We start from the raw sequence: 15,425 nt of genomic DNA, 5'->3' as shown, positions 1-15,425 counted from the left end.
GGCTGAAAAATGTTTGTAGTTTAAGAACAGCATAAAGAACAGATGCAGCAAGGAAAACACAATGAGGAAAAATCCCTTCCCAGTACCGTTTTGTTTTCTATTTGGAGGCACAAAGGTCTTTAACAGCTGCCCATATTATTTACTAGCAGCAGGATTTCTGCATGTAATCACTTTGCGAGGCTCATTAATGCAGAGAGAAGAGCCCGTGGTACGGGCTAAAGAGCAAGTTTCCTCCTTTGAACCGAGCCTGGCTGTTGCTCGAACTGTGTGCTGCAGATGCTGTGAGTCAGAGCAGGCGTGGAGGAGGGAGGCTGTCTCAGCCCATCAGAGCGGATGGGTCCAGATTTTTATGGTTTATTGTCAGCCTGCTAATTCGATGGCATTCAGAGAAAGCCAGGCATTTTCTAGGCATACGCAAGGCAGGAGGCCGTATTCTCTGGTTTGCTGAGATGATTTTGCAAAGTGAATTTAAATCGAAGGGACAGCTAATCCTGCTGTAGGGCAGGGGGTGGGCTGGCGCATGTGGTGTCCCTTCCAGCCTGGTTTTGATGGTTCCCAGAGAACTGTGCAGGCAGAAGAGTTGTCTCCCCTGGAGTACCTACGTCCTGGGTAGTGACCCTATCTGGGGCCCTGGGGAGCTCCATGTAGCCTCTGGATCCTGCTGTGCTTGCGTTGCCAGGGGTGCTGGCACGGTGCATGGGCTGGAGCGTGAGTTCCCGTATTCCTTTTCTTCCTCCCCGGAGCACTGGCAGTGCTGCGTAGAGCGGTGAAGCCAGATACCTGCATGTCCAACAGATATGTCCCAAATGGTTCAGGTCTAAAGAACCCGAAGAAGATCACATACCACCAAATTCCAGTGGCTCAGCTCATTTCCCCTAACAGCCCACTGCACTCCAGATGTGGCCGCAAAGCAAGCTTTTTCTAGTATTCACTGGCAAATTTTTGAAATGGTTTTGGCCACTGAGGTGCCATGGAGTACATCGTTCCAGCACTGTTCACTTCTTCCTGTACTTGATTGGATGACAAAGGGAAGCATTTCTGTGCTCGTTCTTTCACAGACTAATTGATACTAAGCATATCGCTGCAAAAGCATGTCTGCTGCTCCTCAGTAGTGGGTTGCAGTCTTTTCTTAGTCATTTTAAAAAACCATTATTTTCTATTTTCCAAATAAGGTCAATTGAAAATTAAATAAAAAGTCCCTTTTTTCTTAACATGTGGCTATAGTTAGTACAAGGTGACAGATGATTGATGACTTCTCTACTTGCAAATATTGTAATTCTCCTGTTCTCCTGTTTCCTACAAGCACTGACTGATATTTCAGAAAGACAGAGAAACATATTTAATTCCTGATGCCATTTTGTCAACAGAAACATTATCAGGAGACAGTTTGCATAATATTTGATACATTCTTGTTTATATTTTAGCCAGCAAGAATTCACCTCCTCTGGGAATTATTTTCTAAAATATTTGACCTCTAATATTCCCAGTTCATTGGTTGTCATGTCACCCAGACCTGCTCTTGAGCAGATTTCAGTGGTGCAGTGATTAAAATGACTTTGTAATTAGGACTGTTCCTATACTGACCTTGTACTTGTGAGGCATGTGGAGGAGGGATAACAGGTGAAACCAGTTATTTCAGCAGTTGATAACAGCTGAAATGCAGACAGATTCAAGGATAATGATGTCCTCTATGGTCCCAACTGCCTTAAACAATTGGAAAATCTTTAGAAGTCTGCAGACTTTTTAATGGACCCAAATTTTGTCAAAAATCAGTGAGGAAAAATTAGTACAATCTTCAGGAAGAAACAATTCCTTTTGTCTATTCAGATTATTTTAAAATTTTATATAAGGTGATTCCCAACGCTTCGGTTTCAGAATGGTTTGTGGAAAACAGTGAAAGACGGTGTTTTCAACTGCTGCTGTCTCATCACTGGTGTCATCATCTTTTTTTTTTTGACTTTTCCTATTTAAATGTGCTTATTGAAATGGCTAAAGACACCAGACCTCTTACTCATACTCTGTTGTGAACTTGGACTTTTCTTTGTGCCTTTGTAGGGCTTCCAAGGAGGAGCTGGTGGCACAAACTTCAAGTTTCTGTGTGGTAGTTTCTTTTGACAGATCTTTTTCCCCTGAGTACCTCCCAGGAGCAAAATGTCAGTGTAATTTGGTCCTAGCCATGAATAACCAGTTGGCAACCTGCAAGATCCCTCTTACAGAACCTTATGAGCTCTGCGTGTCAAAAAACACTTGGCCTGAAATGCATTAAGATGTCAGGGACAATTATCCTGCTGCATTTCCTATTCATTAATCACAGCTCTGGCTTTCTGAAACCCCTACGCTAGCAATTACAAACAAGATTGATGTAGGTTTAACCAGCATTCTGAGGAATACATACACAAAATATAACTTCTTTTTTTTTTTTTTTTTAAAACCTAAATCACTGCACCTTGAAGCAAAACAAATCATCTATTTAGAGCATCTGTACACCTATATCCAATCCTCAGCCTTCTAAGTGAATGCCAAATTACTTACAACAAGCCGGAAGAAAAGTGTGAAAGTCTTTAAAGACATTTTTGAGTCACTTATAACTCCCTCAGTCTGATGCTGATGTCAGAGGGCAATTTAGTCTTCTCCTTGCAAGCTGTCTGTTTCCCAAAGCAGGTTTCTATCTAATGGCTTGATCCTGACCTTGAAGCTAATAAGCTAATTAGTTCCCCCAGCCTGTGCACAGAGAGCACCATTTTAGGAACCTGACCAGTGTCTCATGGGAATAATGTCACTTGGCTTTTTTAACTGACACTATCATCATATGTTTGAGAGCAAGCAGGGGAGAAAAACCCAGTGGTAGGCTGAGAAGGTGTCTGCAGAGAACATGTACCAGCAGTATGTGGTGGAGGGCAGAGAGACGGCAGAGCTCGAACAAGCTCTTCTGTTGCCCAAGTGATTGCATTGTGCATAGTCCCCTCATTCATTTTCCCTCATGCACTATGGTTACTAACGGTATAAGGGAAAATAATCGACTACATCTCTTGTGCTTACATTCCAAAAGAAAAAGGACCAAACTTTAGTCTTTCCCACACACAGCAGCCCAAGCAGGAAGGCAGAGTCTCTCTTCAAGCAACTGTTTTGTGCAAGGAGGCACAGCAGTTTTGCCAAACAGCAGTGCTGAAGAGATAGGATCAAAGCTGGGAGACCAAAACATGACCTCTCCTCCATAGGGATTGCAGTGTATCTCGCCTCTGACTCAAGGGAGTGACTAAAGTCTACAATGTCACCAAGTCTACAACGTCACCCCAATTCACATGTGTATTTGTGCACTTGTGTTCATTACATGCAGTGGGCAAGAGGTAGGGAAGAACAATAATGAAAAGGAAGAAATCTATTTCATTAGTAAGCTGAAGTCCAAAATTATACTCTTTTTTCTCCCAAATTAGCAAATCGTATAAGCTGACTTTTCTAATAGACAGACTCCTTTGACAAGCTGTCCAACCACTTCTTGATCTGCTGAAAGTTCATTGTTCAAGATTTGTTTTTCCTTACAAATTGTGACTTGAAAGGATGTAGCCTCTCCATTGATGGCTGAATGCATAAAAGTTAGAGCTGGGTGAACAACTCTTTCTAATGCATTTAGACAATTTTGTTATTTTCATCCAAGCGTTATTTGGCATATATTTGTCTGTTATTCTGTTAGCTTTCTTGCTAGTGAGTTATTAATATGACTATTTGTCTCCTTGGGTGGAAACTGCAGGATACATCCAGCTCAAAGCCTGTGAGAAAGGCAAGTTTACCATGTGTTTGTGTAGTCTCTCTTGACTTGGACCTTACCTTACAGAGGGAAAAGATTTGTCCTAAGCTGGCTGCCATAGATAGGCAGGATTCTTCTTACCCACCCAGAGGTGTGTTCTTCTCATGAGCTTCCCCCGTTTCTCTCCTGTCCTAGGGATTTATGGATATTGACCTGACCAAATTCAAGGAGAGCGGAGCCAACGTAACTGGCTTCCAGTTGGTGAATTACACGGATACTGTTCCTGCCAGGATCATGCAGCAGTGGAGGAATAATGATGCCAGGGAGCATCCTCGTGTGGACTGGAAGAGGCCAAAGGCAAGTGGTATAAAAAAACATTTAATTTAGGGTCCATCTGGCTCATTTCAAGTTATGCTCACCTCTTTGTGATTGCACAGGGCTCTTTAATCTCACTCTGAAAACCTGCCACTTAATGTAATGATGAACATTGTCTGTTCCAGGTGCTTCAACAATGTCTAAATTCTACTAGGCAGGAGTTGCTGCCTACGAAGAAATACACAAGTTAGTGTATTCACACAGTCTCTCAGTTTTCACCATCCTCAAAGCTAAGGATTAAACATCTCATACTGTTCAGTATATAAAAAAGAAAAAGCCTCATTAACTCCTTAACCTTTGGCTTGTTTACTACATATCCAGTGATAATAAAGTCTTTCCAGATGTTCTTTCTGAGCATTTCAAATCAGTGGGTACAGCAGAGGGGAAATATATTTTAGTTCCTAATGCAGAAGACCCTGAAGCTGTCAAGGGGTAGAGAGGGGGGGAGTTTGGTTTTTTTCAATCTGACATTTAAAAGCAAATACACTTGTGACAAACACTCAGCAATAGAAATGTCAACTTTGGAAGGATTAGTTTGAAAAAGTTGCAAACAAATAAATCAGTAGGTGATCATAGGAAAAGGAATTAACTCCTTTCACCATTCATGCTGGCGTTTTACTCTAGTTTCTGTACAAGCTTGTGCTTGAATAAACTCATCTTTTGCAGATCTTTCGTGTGTTGAAGTAGAGTTTTCTTGCCTCCATCTGTGACCAGAAAGGGTTATTTGTTATTTGAGTTTGCATATCTCACATTTACACGGTATAACATATAAGTTCAGGTTAATGATTCTGATTAAACAGAAAGACCTAGGTAACAGGTGAATGTCTTTTAAGGCTGAGTCCTCTTCAGGGAGGTCCATCTGAAGGAAGCTGGGCTAGAAGAGTGAAAGGCAAAGCAGAGCCATCCTTAGGTCTGCATCAGGAGCTTCTCCTTCACTCTCCCATCCTCTGGGAGAGAAAGCACCAACTTTCACGAGTCAACAGGACAGTAGTTATTACAGGGAGCAAGAGGCTGTTGAACTTCATAGATGGAAGGATGAAAACAGGAGAAATCGTCTGAAAAATTGCCATGAGGTGAACCCATGTAGCATGCCCAAGGTCAGCTCACCCTAACAGGCCATATACTACTTCTCTTCTCTTTCTAGTACACGTCAGCTCTAACATATGATGGGGTCCGAGTGATGGCCGAAGCTTTTCAGAACCTGCGGAGGCAGCGGATCGACATCTCCCGTCGGGGAAACGCTGGGGACTGCCTTGCCAACCCTGCCGTGCCCTGGGGACAAGGCATCGACATCCAGAGAGCACTGCAGCAGGTTTGAAACCCAACCAATGTGTGCACTGCAAGGGCAGCTGAGCATAGCCTGTGGGTGGGGGAAAAGAGGTGATTAGCAGCAGAAACGCTCAAACGACTCGCTCAGGATGAGGAGCTGATCCTTCCAGATTAGAGCCAGGTCTCCTGAAGAGTTCAGGGGTGCATCCAGCAAACTGCTTCTCCTGGTACCACCTGATGTGTCCTTGCCTTCTCTAATTTCTGTTGGAGTTCTGAGATGGAAAAGACAAAATATTATCCCTTAAAATCCTGGGTCCCTATTTTTATCTTCCCCTTCCCAAGAGAGAGACCTGCTCAGACCATATTTTTTTGAAGCTCCTTCAATTTACTGTGCTTCGGCTTCAGCTCCAGACTGTTAATGAAGCTTGAAACCATGTGAATTTTGCCTTATGTGTTGAGTGTCATCAAAATGTTCTCAAAGCCCAGATTATAGCTTGTTTCATACTGTGAGGATTCATAAAAGTCTTAATAACTGCCATTTAGATATCTGATAATCTTGCTTCTTCATCCTGCATAAATCTTGATTTTCAGATAAACAAAAATACTACATGAAACTTAAAGAGAGAGAAAAACAATACACTTTTGTCAAAGACTTAGAAAGGTAGAATAATTTAAAATTTCATTATATTTCAAGACTAACAGTCATTTCTAGCATTTGTCTTTTCTCAGACAAAAATAGATGGATCCTTTGCAAATACTGCTAGTTTAGTATTATCCAAATATAGCTTATCCCGTCTTCTTTCCTTAACCGTGAGAAGGCAGGAAGAACAAAATTAATTCGGTTAACTTGCATCATATGTAAATTTCCCCAAGTATTTTGTTTTGATTTGGTTTTGGCTTATTGGTAAACAACAATTCCTTTAAAACCAAACCTTGCATCTGATTTGATTTTATTGCCTGGATTCAATTTGTTCCCAAGCCTGTCATTGACTTTCTGTATGACCTTGGGCAAATCACTGTCACAGCTTCTCCAAACCCTTATAATAAAATCAGCCTCCTTGATGCATTAGGGAGATCGGTTACCTAATAAACATGAAATACTTGGTAGTCTTCTGATGAGTAGTGAGTTCTCAAGCATTTTCCTTTATTCAATTTGTGAGAATAGGATATCGAAATTAGACTTGGCTAAAACATAAAATTTTGTGTGTGTTGGAAAATCTCTGAACTTTCCTTGTCTCTTCACTGAAACAGTTTTAAAACTCTTAAATTTTTCAACCGTACTGATTTTGGGCAAAGAACATGAAGAGCTATTTGCAAAAGTTGTTTCTTTACCTTTGAAAAACTGCAGTTTTCAGAAGATTTGACCAGTTCAGTTGTGATGGTGAAAATAAAAGGCTCTGAAACATGCAAGGGAAGAAGTCTCCTAGGAAAATTTTAACTATGAATTGAATAATCATCTAGCATTTAGTATAGTAGCAAGAAAGGGGCAGATGGAAATAGAACTTATGATTAGATTGAAGGTTTGAGTTATCCTTTCTGTAAAGATTCACAATTACGGCAATACTTACAGCTATTCACAGTGTGCTTTCTCTTTACCTCCCATTTACTAATGCCTAAAATTTTATAAGCTGTTTAAAAACAAAAAAATTCTCTACTCAAAAGTCTGGAATAAGCTTCCAAATTGCCTTATTTCTGTTTAGTGTAGGAAGGAGTCATGGATGGCAGGATCAAAGATGAAAAGTAATTTGAAACATTCTACAATTTTTCAGAAACAAGTGTAACATGTTTCAGCATGATGTATGCTTTTATTAAAGAGAATTACTTTTTTTTCCAGGAAAATGCTCACAAAATATCACTTTAAACCAACATACAGAGGTTTCAGCTGTACTTTGAAAAGATTATGATAATTTTTGACAGATTTTTTTGTTAACATTATTTGGTTACCACATCTAGTAAGAAGGTAGCTAGTCCCTAACTGCTGACTAACCCTGTAAATCAGAAGACCACAACAGCATCCTTCTCCACCAGCCTTTCCAGCAAAAAAACACATGCCATGACTTATACACAAATGTGGTTAAATGCTTCATGCCTCTGGATGACTTTATTGGTGTTTAACACTATTGAAATCAGTCCTCGCTATATTTTGTAATGATTCAAGGGGTCTCAGAGGGTGTTAAATGATGGAAAAGTTGTGCTGCAGCTTCCAGGATGAGATAGACTTTTGCCATTTCAGTGCTACACGGATCTCACAGGATTAAGATTTCATTTGTTCAGATAGGAGAAATTGGTGCTGTGCACCTGCCTTTTAGTGTGTACAAAGCTACAAAGCATGAGCACCCATGACCTTAGCTTCAGAATCAGCCAGGACCTGAAAATAAAACCAAAGGGGAGGCATGCAAAAGCAGGCCTGGGAGTGCTTAAGACAGTGGAACTTTTCTGGTGCATCTATCTTTTATGGGCATGTTGTGTCTTGTGAGAAGGGAAAAGCATGTTTCTCCAAATGTCACCAGGAATACCTCTTGACTTGAAGGAGCTTCAGAAAATACTGGCAGATGTTCATTTTCATGGCAAAGCTTTGTGATAACAGCTGGAAAACAAACACAGTTTAAGCAGATTAGCAACAGATTTCTTCCATAATGATATATCCTCATTTTTTCACTATGGGTCTTTATTCCAAGGATCTCAGAGCACTTAAAAAAGCAGTAAATACCTGTTCCCATTTTGCATGTGGGAAGACTTCAGTTGCAGGGACAACAGATTTGTCCAAAGCAAGTGGGAAGGCTGAGAACAAACCTTTAATTCCCAGTAAATCCAGTGGTGTGAGTACTTCCCCACATGGCCTCCATAGCAACCCAAACTTGCACTTCTTTTCCCATATTCCTGGTCCCAACTGCCCGGTCCCCACACACTGTATGTGACTCCAGTTAGAAACCTTCCTCCACGCCAGGCTGGGCACTTTTGCAACAAGTCAAATGGCCACGCTGAGAGGAGAAGTTCAGGACGCGGGATGTGATGTGAGTAACACTCTTCAGCTCAGCAGTGTTATCAGCAGAGATTTATGATCCAAAGTTTCCTATGCTAATCTCATTTACAATACTAAATTGTCAGGTTTTATTAGGCTGGTGCAGAGGTAATTAAATTTGCTTGTTAACTGAATAGACTCCTCTCTATCGAAAGGCGGCAGCTGGGAGCTTTGGCCATGGTTTCATATTTTCTCCAAATGCAGTTCCTGATTTGGACTGACAAATTCTTTACCAAATCCTGACTCCAGGTCAGATTTAGAAAACACAAACAAACACAAAACCCAAGGAGTTCTGAGATGATTTATCTTACTGTCACATCCCAATAGGTGTTGGGCTCACACAACATGATCTAGCTCTTATGCATCGCTGAGCTCAGTAACAGACCTCTAAGTTTAAGAGGAAGGGTTTATAAAAGGGTAAGTTGAGAAAAAAGCTGTGCACATGCCCAGGCACATAGTAGAGAGTGAACCTAAGCTAAAGCCCAGTGTCAGATAGATGTTCTGTCTCCCCTGCACACATCTGAGACATTACTGCACTCTCCTTCCTTCCTCCTCTTACCTCTTACTGCTACCAAATCACCGTGACATGGGATGCTGAACAATTTGCTCTCCTCATTGATATTTATGTCTTTAAGGTCCGTTTTGAAGGATTGTCTGGCAACGTTCAGTTTAATGAGAAGGGACGACGGACCAACTACACCCTTCATGTGATTGAGATGAAACATGATGGAATCAGAAAGGTAAAGTAGAGAGTCACCTGAGATCTCGTGTCAGGCATCAGCCTGATGTTTGAGTTATGGTATGACTAGGTCTCAACAGACATTTCTGTTCATGAAAGCTTGTATGTGGAGTCATCATGAGTGCATTCCCAGCTCTCTGCATAAGCAAAGCCAAGCACTAGGGAGAACTCATGGTATATTACTAAAAAAATACAACATATGGAAGGGGTTATCAAGAGCAACAAGGGCATCTCAGCTGTGGGACAGGGATTTCTACGATAGTAAAATCTTGGCCCACTCAGTCTTGCTATTGGCGGGGCACATTGGCTCAGGCCCAGATCCACAACTGTCTTTTTTTTGTTCTCCCAATTTTCTTTTTCAAGGATGAGCCAAGGCAGAGCCAGACAGGAGCTGTCTTCCCTAACCCGTGTGGGTGAACCCTTTATGTTGACCTAATTTTGCTCTCCTTGAAGTGACAAGAGCTTTACCACTAACCACGTCCTGACAGCTATACAGACATTTGTGCTGTTCTGAAGTCTTGATCCCTTTCTATATCTCAGGCACTTTGAAAAATCTGGCCTTGCACAGGAGTGCCAAGCCCTTGAAACACTAAACCTTTTGAAAATCAGACTCCATGTGAGTATGTCCCACCTTAGATACTACCTGTCTGAAGAACAAAGAATTACTCGGTTATTCCATTGATAAAGGAGAGATACTAAATATTTTGGAATGAAGTATTCACTGGAATACCCTCTCAGTCCCCTGAAAAATAAATTGCTTGCTTGAAGCTAAGGAAAACTGCAAATAGTGAAAGTTCCACAATTACAGCCCATATCCCCAATTCATACTTAGACCTGAAAGCAGCCAATGTGAGATCAGAACCCACCATTGTCAAGTGAAAAAAGGCAGATTTCTCACTGAGAAATAAAAACGTCATTTTGAAGACATACAAAGTGGTTGTCCTCCTCTACTTGGTATTCATAAAAGTACAAATACAGTATTTATATCCAGTATGGGGCTCTGAACTTCAGAAATTTGGCATCTGGAGAGAATCTAGAGGAGGAGACAGAATGGCTAAATATCTTGATTTTGCTGTGTATTTACTGACAGAAATTATATTTGCTTAGAAGACATGTACATCACTACCATAACGTATGTTGTATTTTAGATCCACCAGGTTAGAGATGCAAAACAAACATACATGTCTCCATTTATGTTGCCCTAGGACAGAGCTTTGGAACCTCTTTCCTCACTCTCCTTTCTTTTTGTCTGTGCAGTGAAGACTGATGAGAAGCCTGCGTACGTTTTTTCTCCTGAGCTGTTACGACCTCTAAGCTGCCATCAGCAGGCTCCTGGTCGAGCCCTGTGTTAATACCCTTTCCCACTTACTGTGATAAGAAATTCATTTCACATGAGCAGAGCTCAGGCAACTTCATACTTACATGAGGTGATGGAAAACCTCTTATAAAATCAAGCCCTCAAAGCAGATAACCTCAACAATGATCTTAGTGATATTCAGTGGCACTCTGTTTCACCTGCAAGCAGTGATAGATCAGCCCAAACCCCTGATTATTAACAAGCACAATGTAACATGAGAGTTCTTCCCCTTACAACTGTTCGGTTTATTCATAACCCCAAACTTTTTGGCATTGGCTAGGGTTGGGGTTTTTTTCTCACTTGATTTTTTGTCGTGTTGTCTCAAGATGCCCTAAGAGTCAGTCCTGTGTTCATGCAGGCTTTCAGCTGCAGGATAGCATTCTGTCACCCTGTAGCATCTGGACGTGCAGCAGGCATGCTCACCATTCAAAAAATATTCAGAAGTCACACAAGGGAAGTGTGAACTCTTGGCACAGGGATGAGGTAGGGAATGGCAAGAATGCCCCACTACCGTGTGCCGAATGTTTTTGTGTGCATACAAGCACTCTGCTACTGTAGCGTATAATGCACATTATTTTCAGGCTGGAGGCATGGTGCGACAGGGAAGTTCCTGGTCCCCTCAGCAAAAGACATCAAGAATCAGGAGAGGAGATCTCTGTTGGGTGTGAACATACAGAGATAGCTGATCCTGCTTGGATGACGTGTTACCAAATCTTGGTTAATATTACAAAGAGATATCAATGAGATATCCTGGTTTTGTATTTGGCAGATTGGTTATTGGAATGAAGATGAGAAGTTGGTTCCAGCAGCCATAGATACTCAAAGTGGCAATGAGTCTACAAGTCTCCAGAACAGGACTTACATAGTCACAACTATCCTAGTAAGTGCTGTGACTTCTATCCCAGCTCTCCTTCTCCCCCATCTCCCTGATGTGCAGACTCCCTCTTCCCCCTCATGTGCCCTCCTTTGTACTACATAATTTTTATAATAGCAATAACAATAATAATAATAATAATAACAGCACTTACTGTTTCCTGCTGAGTCCATAAAGGTATCTGAAAATTGCTGTGGCTAATTAAATAGGTATTAAAGAGCTCTCATGCTTAAGTGTAGAAAATACAAAAGATTATGACAAGATAGTAGAGGCATCAGCATAGGTAAATTAGGAACATTATACCTGTGCTTTGTATTTAGCCCACAGAATGGGGGCTGTAATTTTGGGAAGGATAAGCTGTATTGTGCAGAGAGTCTGAATCATAGCTTTAAAAACAAATCTCCACTATAATCATGAAGGAGTAATAGGTACCCCGTAATGTATGGTATCATGTACTGTGTCACTGTATATGCTTACCCTGCAGAAACATTAAATTTTACTAACTTGTTTGTTGAACACTTATTGTGAGTCTACAGAGAATACACAATACTCAAACTGAGTTAAACATCTTAAGGCTCTCTCCTGTCCAGCAGATTTGTTTCTGCCTGTGCCCACATAGGCAGACATGCCTTTAAAAATTCACAGCTCAAATGCACTAAATATCCCTTGCAGAACTGCACTGAAAGGTTTGTTGCCCAAATTCCCCCAGACACTCTGTTCCCCTCAGGTCCATCACTGCAGAAGCTGCACACAGATTCTTCATAAATAAATAGAAAGTGCCACAATAAAAATCACATTTCATACTTCTAGAATAAGCCCACTGTGTGTTGACGGTGCCCTTCGGTCCAGGAACGCAAATCTAGAGTTTTGCAAGAGGACCACAAGCTGCACACTGGGCTCTAGTCTGAGTCCCTGATGTCCATCTCTAGAATGTGGACCGTGGCTCAGTATTGGTCTTTTCTGTTCCAGGAAGACCCATATGTGATGCTCAAGAAGAACGCTAACCAGTTTGAAGGCAATGAGAGGTATGAAGGTTACTGTGTGGAGCTCGCTGCTGAGATTGCGAAGCATGTTGGCTACCACTACAGGCTGGAGATTGTCAGAGATGGGAAGTACGGAGCCCGGGACCCCGACACCAAAACGTGGAACGGCATGGTGGGAGAACTCGTTTATGGGGTGAGTTTCCAACCTCGTCCATTGTCCTTAGCTCTTGGTCCTTGAGAACACATTCAAGCCTTGGAGTAAGAAGGAGCCCTGGCTTCTATCAGTCTGAGCTGTCTTGAGGACTGCAGCTCTGGTAATGTAAATAACCAGCCCAAGTAAAACATTTTAATTTAGGGAGGGACAGCACATTTTGTGCCTATGGAAATGTCAAAATGTTTCCTTTCAACAGTTCCAAGTTACTTTTTCTTCTCATTTTTGCAAGAACAAGTATTGAAGGGTCAAACTCTCCCATGGGTAGAATCTCCAAATTTTGTTTTATGTTTGCATGATAATCACAGAATGAAAGAACAATAAGATTTCAAACGCTCAGCATATGACTGGTGAACAGTAGGACTAGACTACTTTCTGTCTAGCTGCTTATTGCCATCATCTCAGATAAACACCTGCACCCTACACTTCTAAACCTGGTTTGGTCCAGTAGGTCAGTCTGTGGTGTTCAGGTCATCCTCCAGAGGGGTCTAATTTTTCCCTTGTAAGTGAAAGGGGAAATTAGTGTAGGGAGCATCAGTGCCTAAGTCTCTGTGTCACTGTGTTGGAGTGGGGGATGATCTGTCTCCTGCTGGTAGCTCCACAGTATATGCCGACAGCCATTTCAATGCATTTCCCTTTCCATTTTCAAGACTGATTGCAAAGTAAGTGGAGAGTGCACATCAGTGTCACTGGAACATTTTTCCTCTTCTCCTGCATCAGTTATGCAATCAAAAAGCAGTTCCTGATGGAAGTAAACATCCTGGCATCCTTTTTCAGGCAATTGGCCTTTCCTTGCCTCTTTTGATGTCTGGATGATAAAGCTCTTTTAGTGAAAATCATCTGCATCAGACTGTGACATCAGTGGATAAATCAGACAAGAAGAGCTAGGTGGCTGCAAAAAGAAAATGCTGTGATTTCAAAACAGACCTGGTAATCAGTAGGGATAAAATGGAAATAATCCACCAATATTGTGGGCTGCTCCTTTTTAACATTTCTTTCAAATTGGTTTTGTCTGATTTCTTCTGAGATAGCAGGGGTAAACAGAGATCAAAGGAACATAAGCTGGAGTTAGTAGAGGTATTTTATCCCGAGAATGCAAACCTCTTTTCTGTCTTCCCTTTTCAGAGGGCGGATGTGGCTGTGGCACCATTAACCATCACTCTGGTTCGAGAAGAAGTTATAGACTTTTCCAAACCATTCATGAGCTTAGGTATCTCTATCATGATAAAAAAACCTCAAAAGTCCAAACCAGGAGTTTTTTCCTTTCTGGATCCTTTGGCTTATGAAATATGGATGTGCATTGTTTTTGCCTACATTGGAGTGAGTGTTGTCCTCTTCCTGGTGAGTCGCTTCAGCCCTTACGAGTGGCACACTGAGGAATTCGAGGAAGGACGGGACCAGCCAGCCAATGACCAGACGAATGAGTTTGGAATATTCAACAGTCTCTGGTTCTCCCTAGGAGCTTTCATGCAACAAGGATGTGATATTTCTCCGAGGTGGGTTGCCTTCGCCAATGACCCTTCTTGCAGTTCATGTGGTGTAACCTTTCTGCATGCTTTGGAGCTGAACAGGTTCTTCTTTGACCTTCCTTCCTGAACCATAGTGGAGTTTTGTCAATCAGTTCCAGATTCAGAAAGGACCCAGGGGTTCACAGGTCTCACAGTCATGAACTTGGGACCTCAAACTTGAGACCATAAAAATACTATTCTAAATTTATCCTGGGGGGTTCTTTTGAGGGAATTTACAGAAATGCAAACAAGATTTTCTAAAGCCATCCTACTGCAATCAGGTTTTGTCAGTCATTTCTTTTGTTGCTGTTAGAAACAAGGTCATTCTAGCATTATAGGGAAACTATAAAATTCCAGTAAAATAGGGAGAAATAATACAGTGGGTGCCCAGTGAAAGGTTAAATGGTCTGTGCTAAAGATTATGGAGTACCCTGAGTGGCTTTAATATTATAGGCCTTTAGAAAGGTCACAGAAGTACTGAGTTTTCCCTCTGGCTTCCATTTCAGTCAGTAGTTCTAATGCCTGAAGGTTCAGTAGGACTCAAATCCAAAGGGTTCCTAAAGGGACTTTTTGGAGAATGACCCTTGTGATTACTTCTGGATATTTTTTATTGGAAAATCTGGCACAATACAGGATGGCTGGAAAACTGCATGAAATGCCAAAGATAGAAATCTGTGATAGAGACACAAGCAGAGACTTATTTGTCAATAAGATCTGGAAATACCATCTTCATTTTTGGGAGGTATATTCACACAAGTCTTGTTACAGAGATTTTGCCTACTGCAGGAGCACATGATACACGTATCTTCTCAACGTTTTGTTCATACAAAGGCATTCAAAAAGAAAAGAAGCAGCATTAAAAGCGTAGGAACCAAATAGCTGCCAGTGGGGCTCTGGTAGATTTTCTTATTTATTTGCACAAATTGTATGTCCGGTAAGTAATGTCTCTAATAACTGAGGGATCTTTCCTGTAATATGTGTATATTCACATGAGGCAGGATCAGAGGTGAGCCAGGCTTCAGGTTTTTGACACCTCCAGTGTTTTGTGTTCAGGACAGATGTTCTCAGGGTTTGTCAGCTGTGGCTTGGGATGTGGATCATATGTACCCATCACTCCCGAGAGGTCTGCTCTGGCTGTTGGTTTGCGAGAGTGCATGTGGACAGCTCAAGCACCAAAGCTCGCATTCACCCTCGCCACAGCTCTGAGAGACACACTTATCCCAGTTTAGGCTAAGAACATTTCTGGCCAGGTTTGACTCAAAGCAGAGGTACTGTCAGTCACGAGAATGAATTTAGAGGCAATATATGCATTTTCTGCATCTACGTGCCATGGTGACATCTG

The 15,425-nt window shown here is 41.6% G+C and overlaps 1 protein-coding gene across 10 annotated transcripts in view; it reads left to right on the top strand.

The window, feature by feature from the left end:
* The window catches only part of GRIA1 (glutamate ionotropic receptor AMPA type subunit 1), a 193,438-nt gene that overhangs the window by 142,679 nt on the left and 35,334 nt on the right, over window positions 1-15,425 (top strand). For 9 of the 10 annotated variants that reach the window (XM_074916525.1, XM_074916519.1, XM_074916523.1 and 6 more), the window contains 6 exons: window positions 3,941-4,102; window positions 5,265-5,432; window positions 9,047-9,151; window positions 11,277-11,387; window positions 12,351-12,557; window positions 13,701-14,071. In XM_074916525.1, the coding sequence (XP_074772626.1) occupies window positions 3,941-4,102; window positions 5,265-5,432; window positions 9,047-9,151; window positions 11,277-11,387; window positions 12,351-12,557; window positions 13,701-14,071 (1,124 nt within the window). The remainder of the gene's footprint in view (window positions 1-3,940; window positions 4,103-5,264; window positions 5,433-9,046; window positions 9,152-11,276; window positions 11,388-12,350; window positions 12,558-13,700; window positions 14,072-15,425) is intronic. The other variant, XM_074916522.1, reaches the window with a different exon arrangement.

The sequence above is a fragment of the Athene noctua genome, chromosome 12 (assembly GCF_965140245.1).
Source record: "Athene noctua chromosome 12, bAthNoc1.hap1.1, whole genome shotgun sequence".
Taxonomy (NCBI): domain Eukaryota; kingdom Metazoa; phylum Chordata; class Aves; order Strigiformes; family Strigidae; genus Athene; species Athene noctua.
Note: the sequence above shows the minus strand (reverse complement) of the source record. Positions and strands in the feature narration are given on the sequence as shown.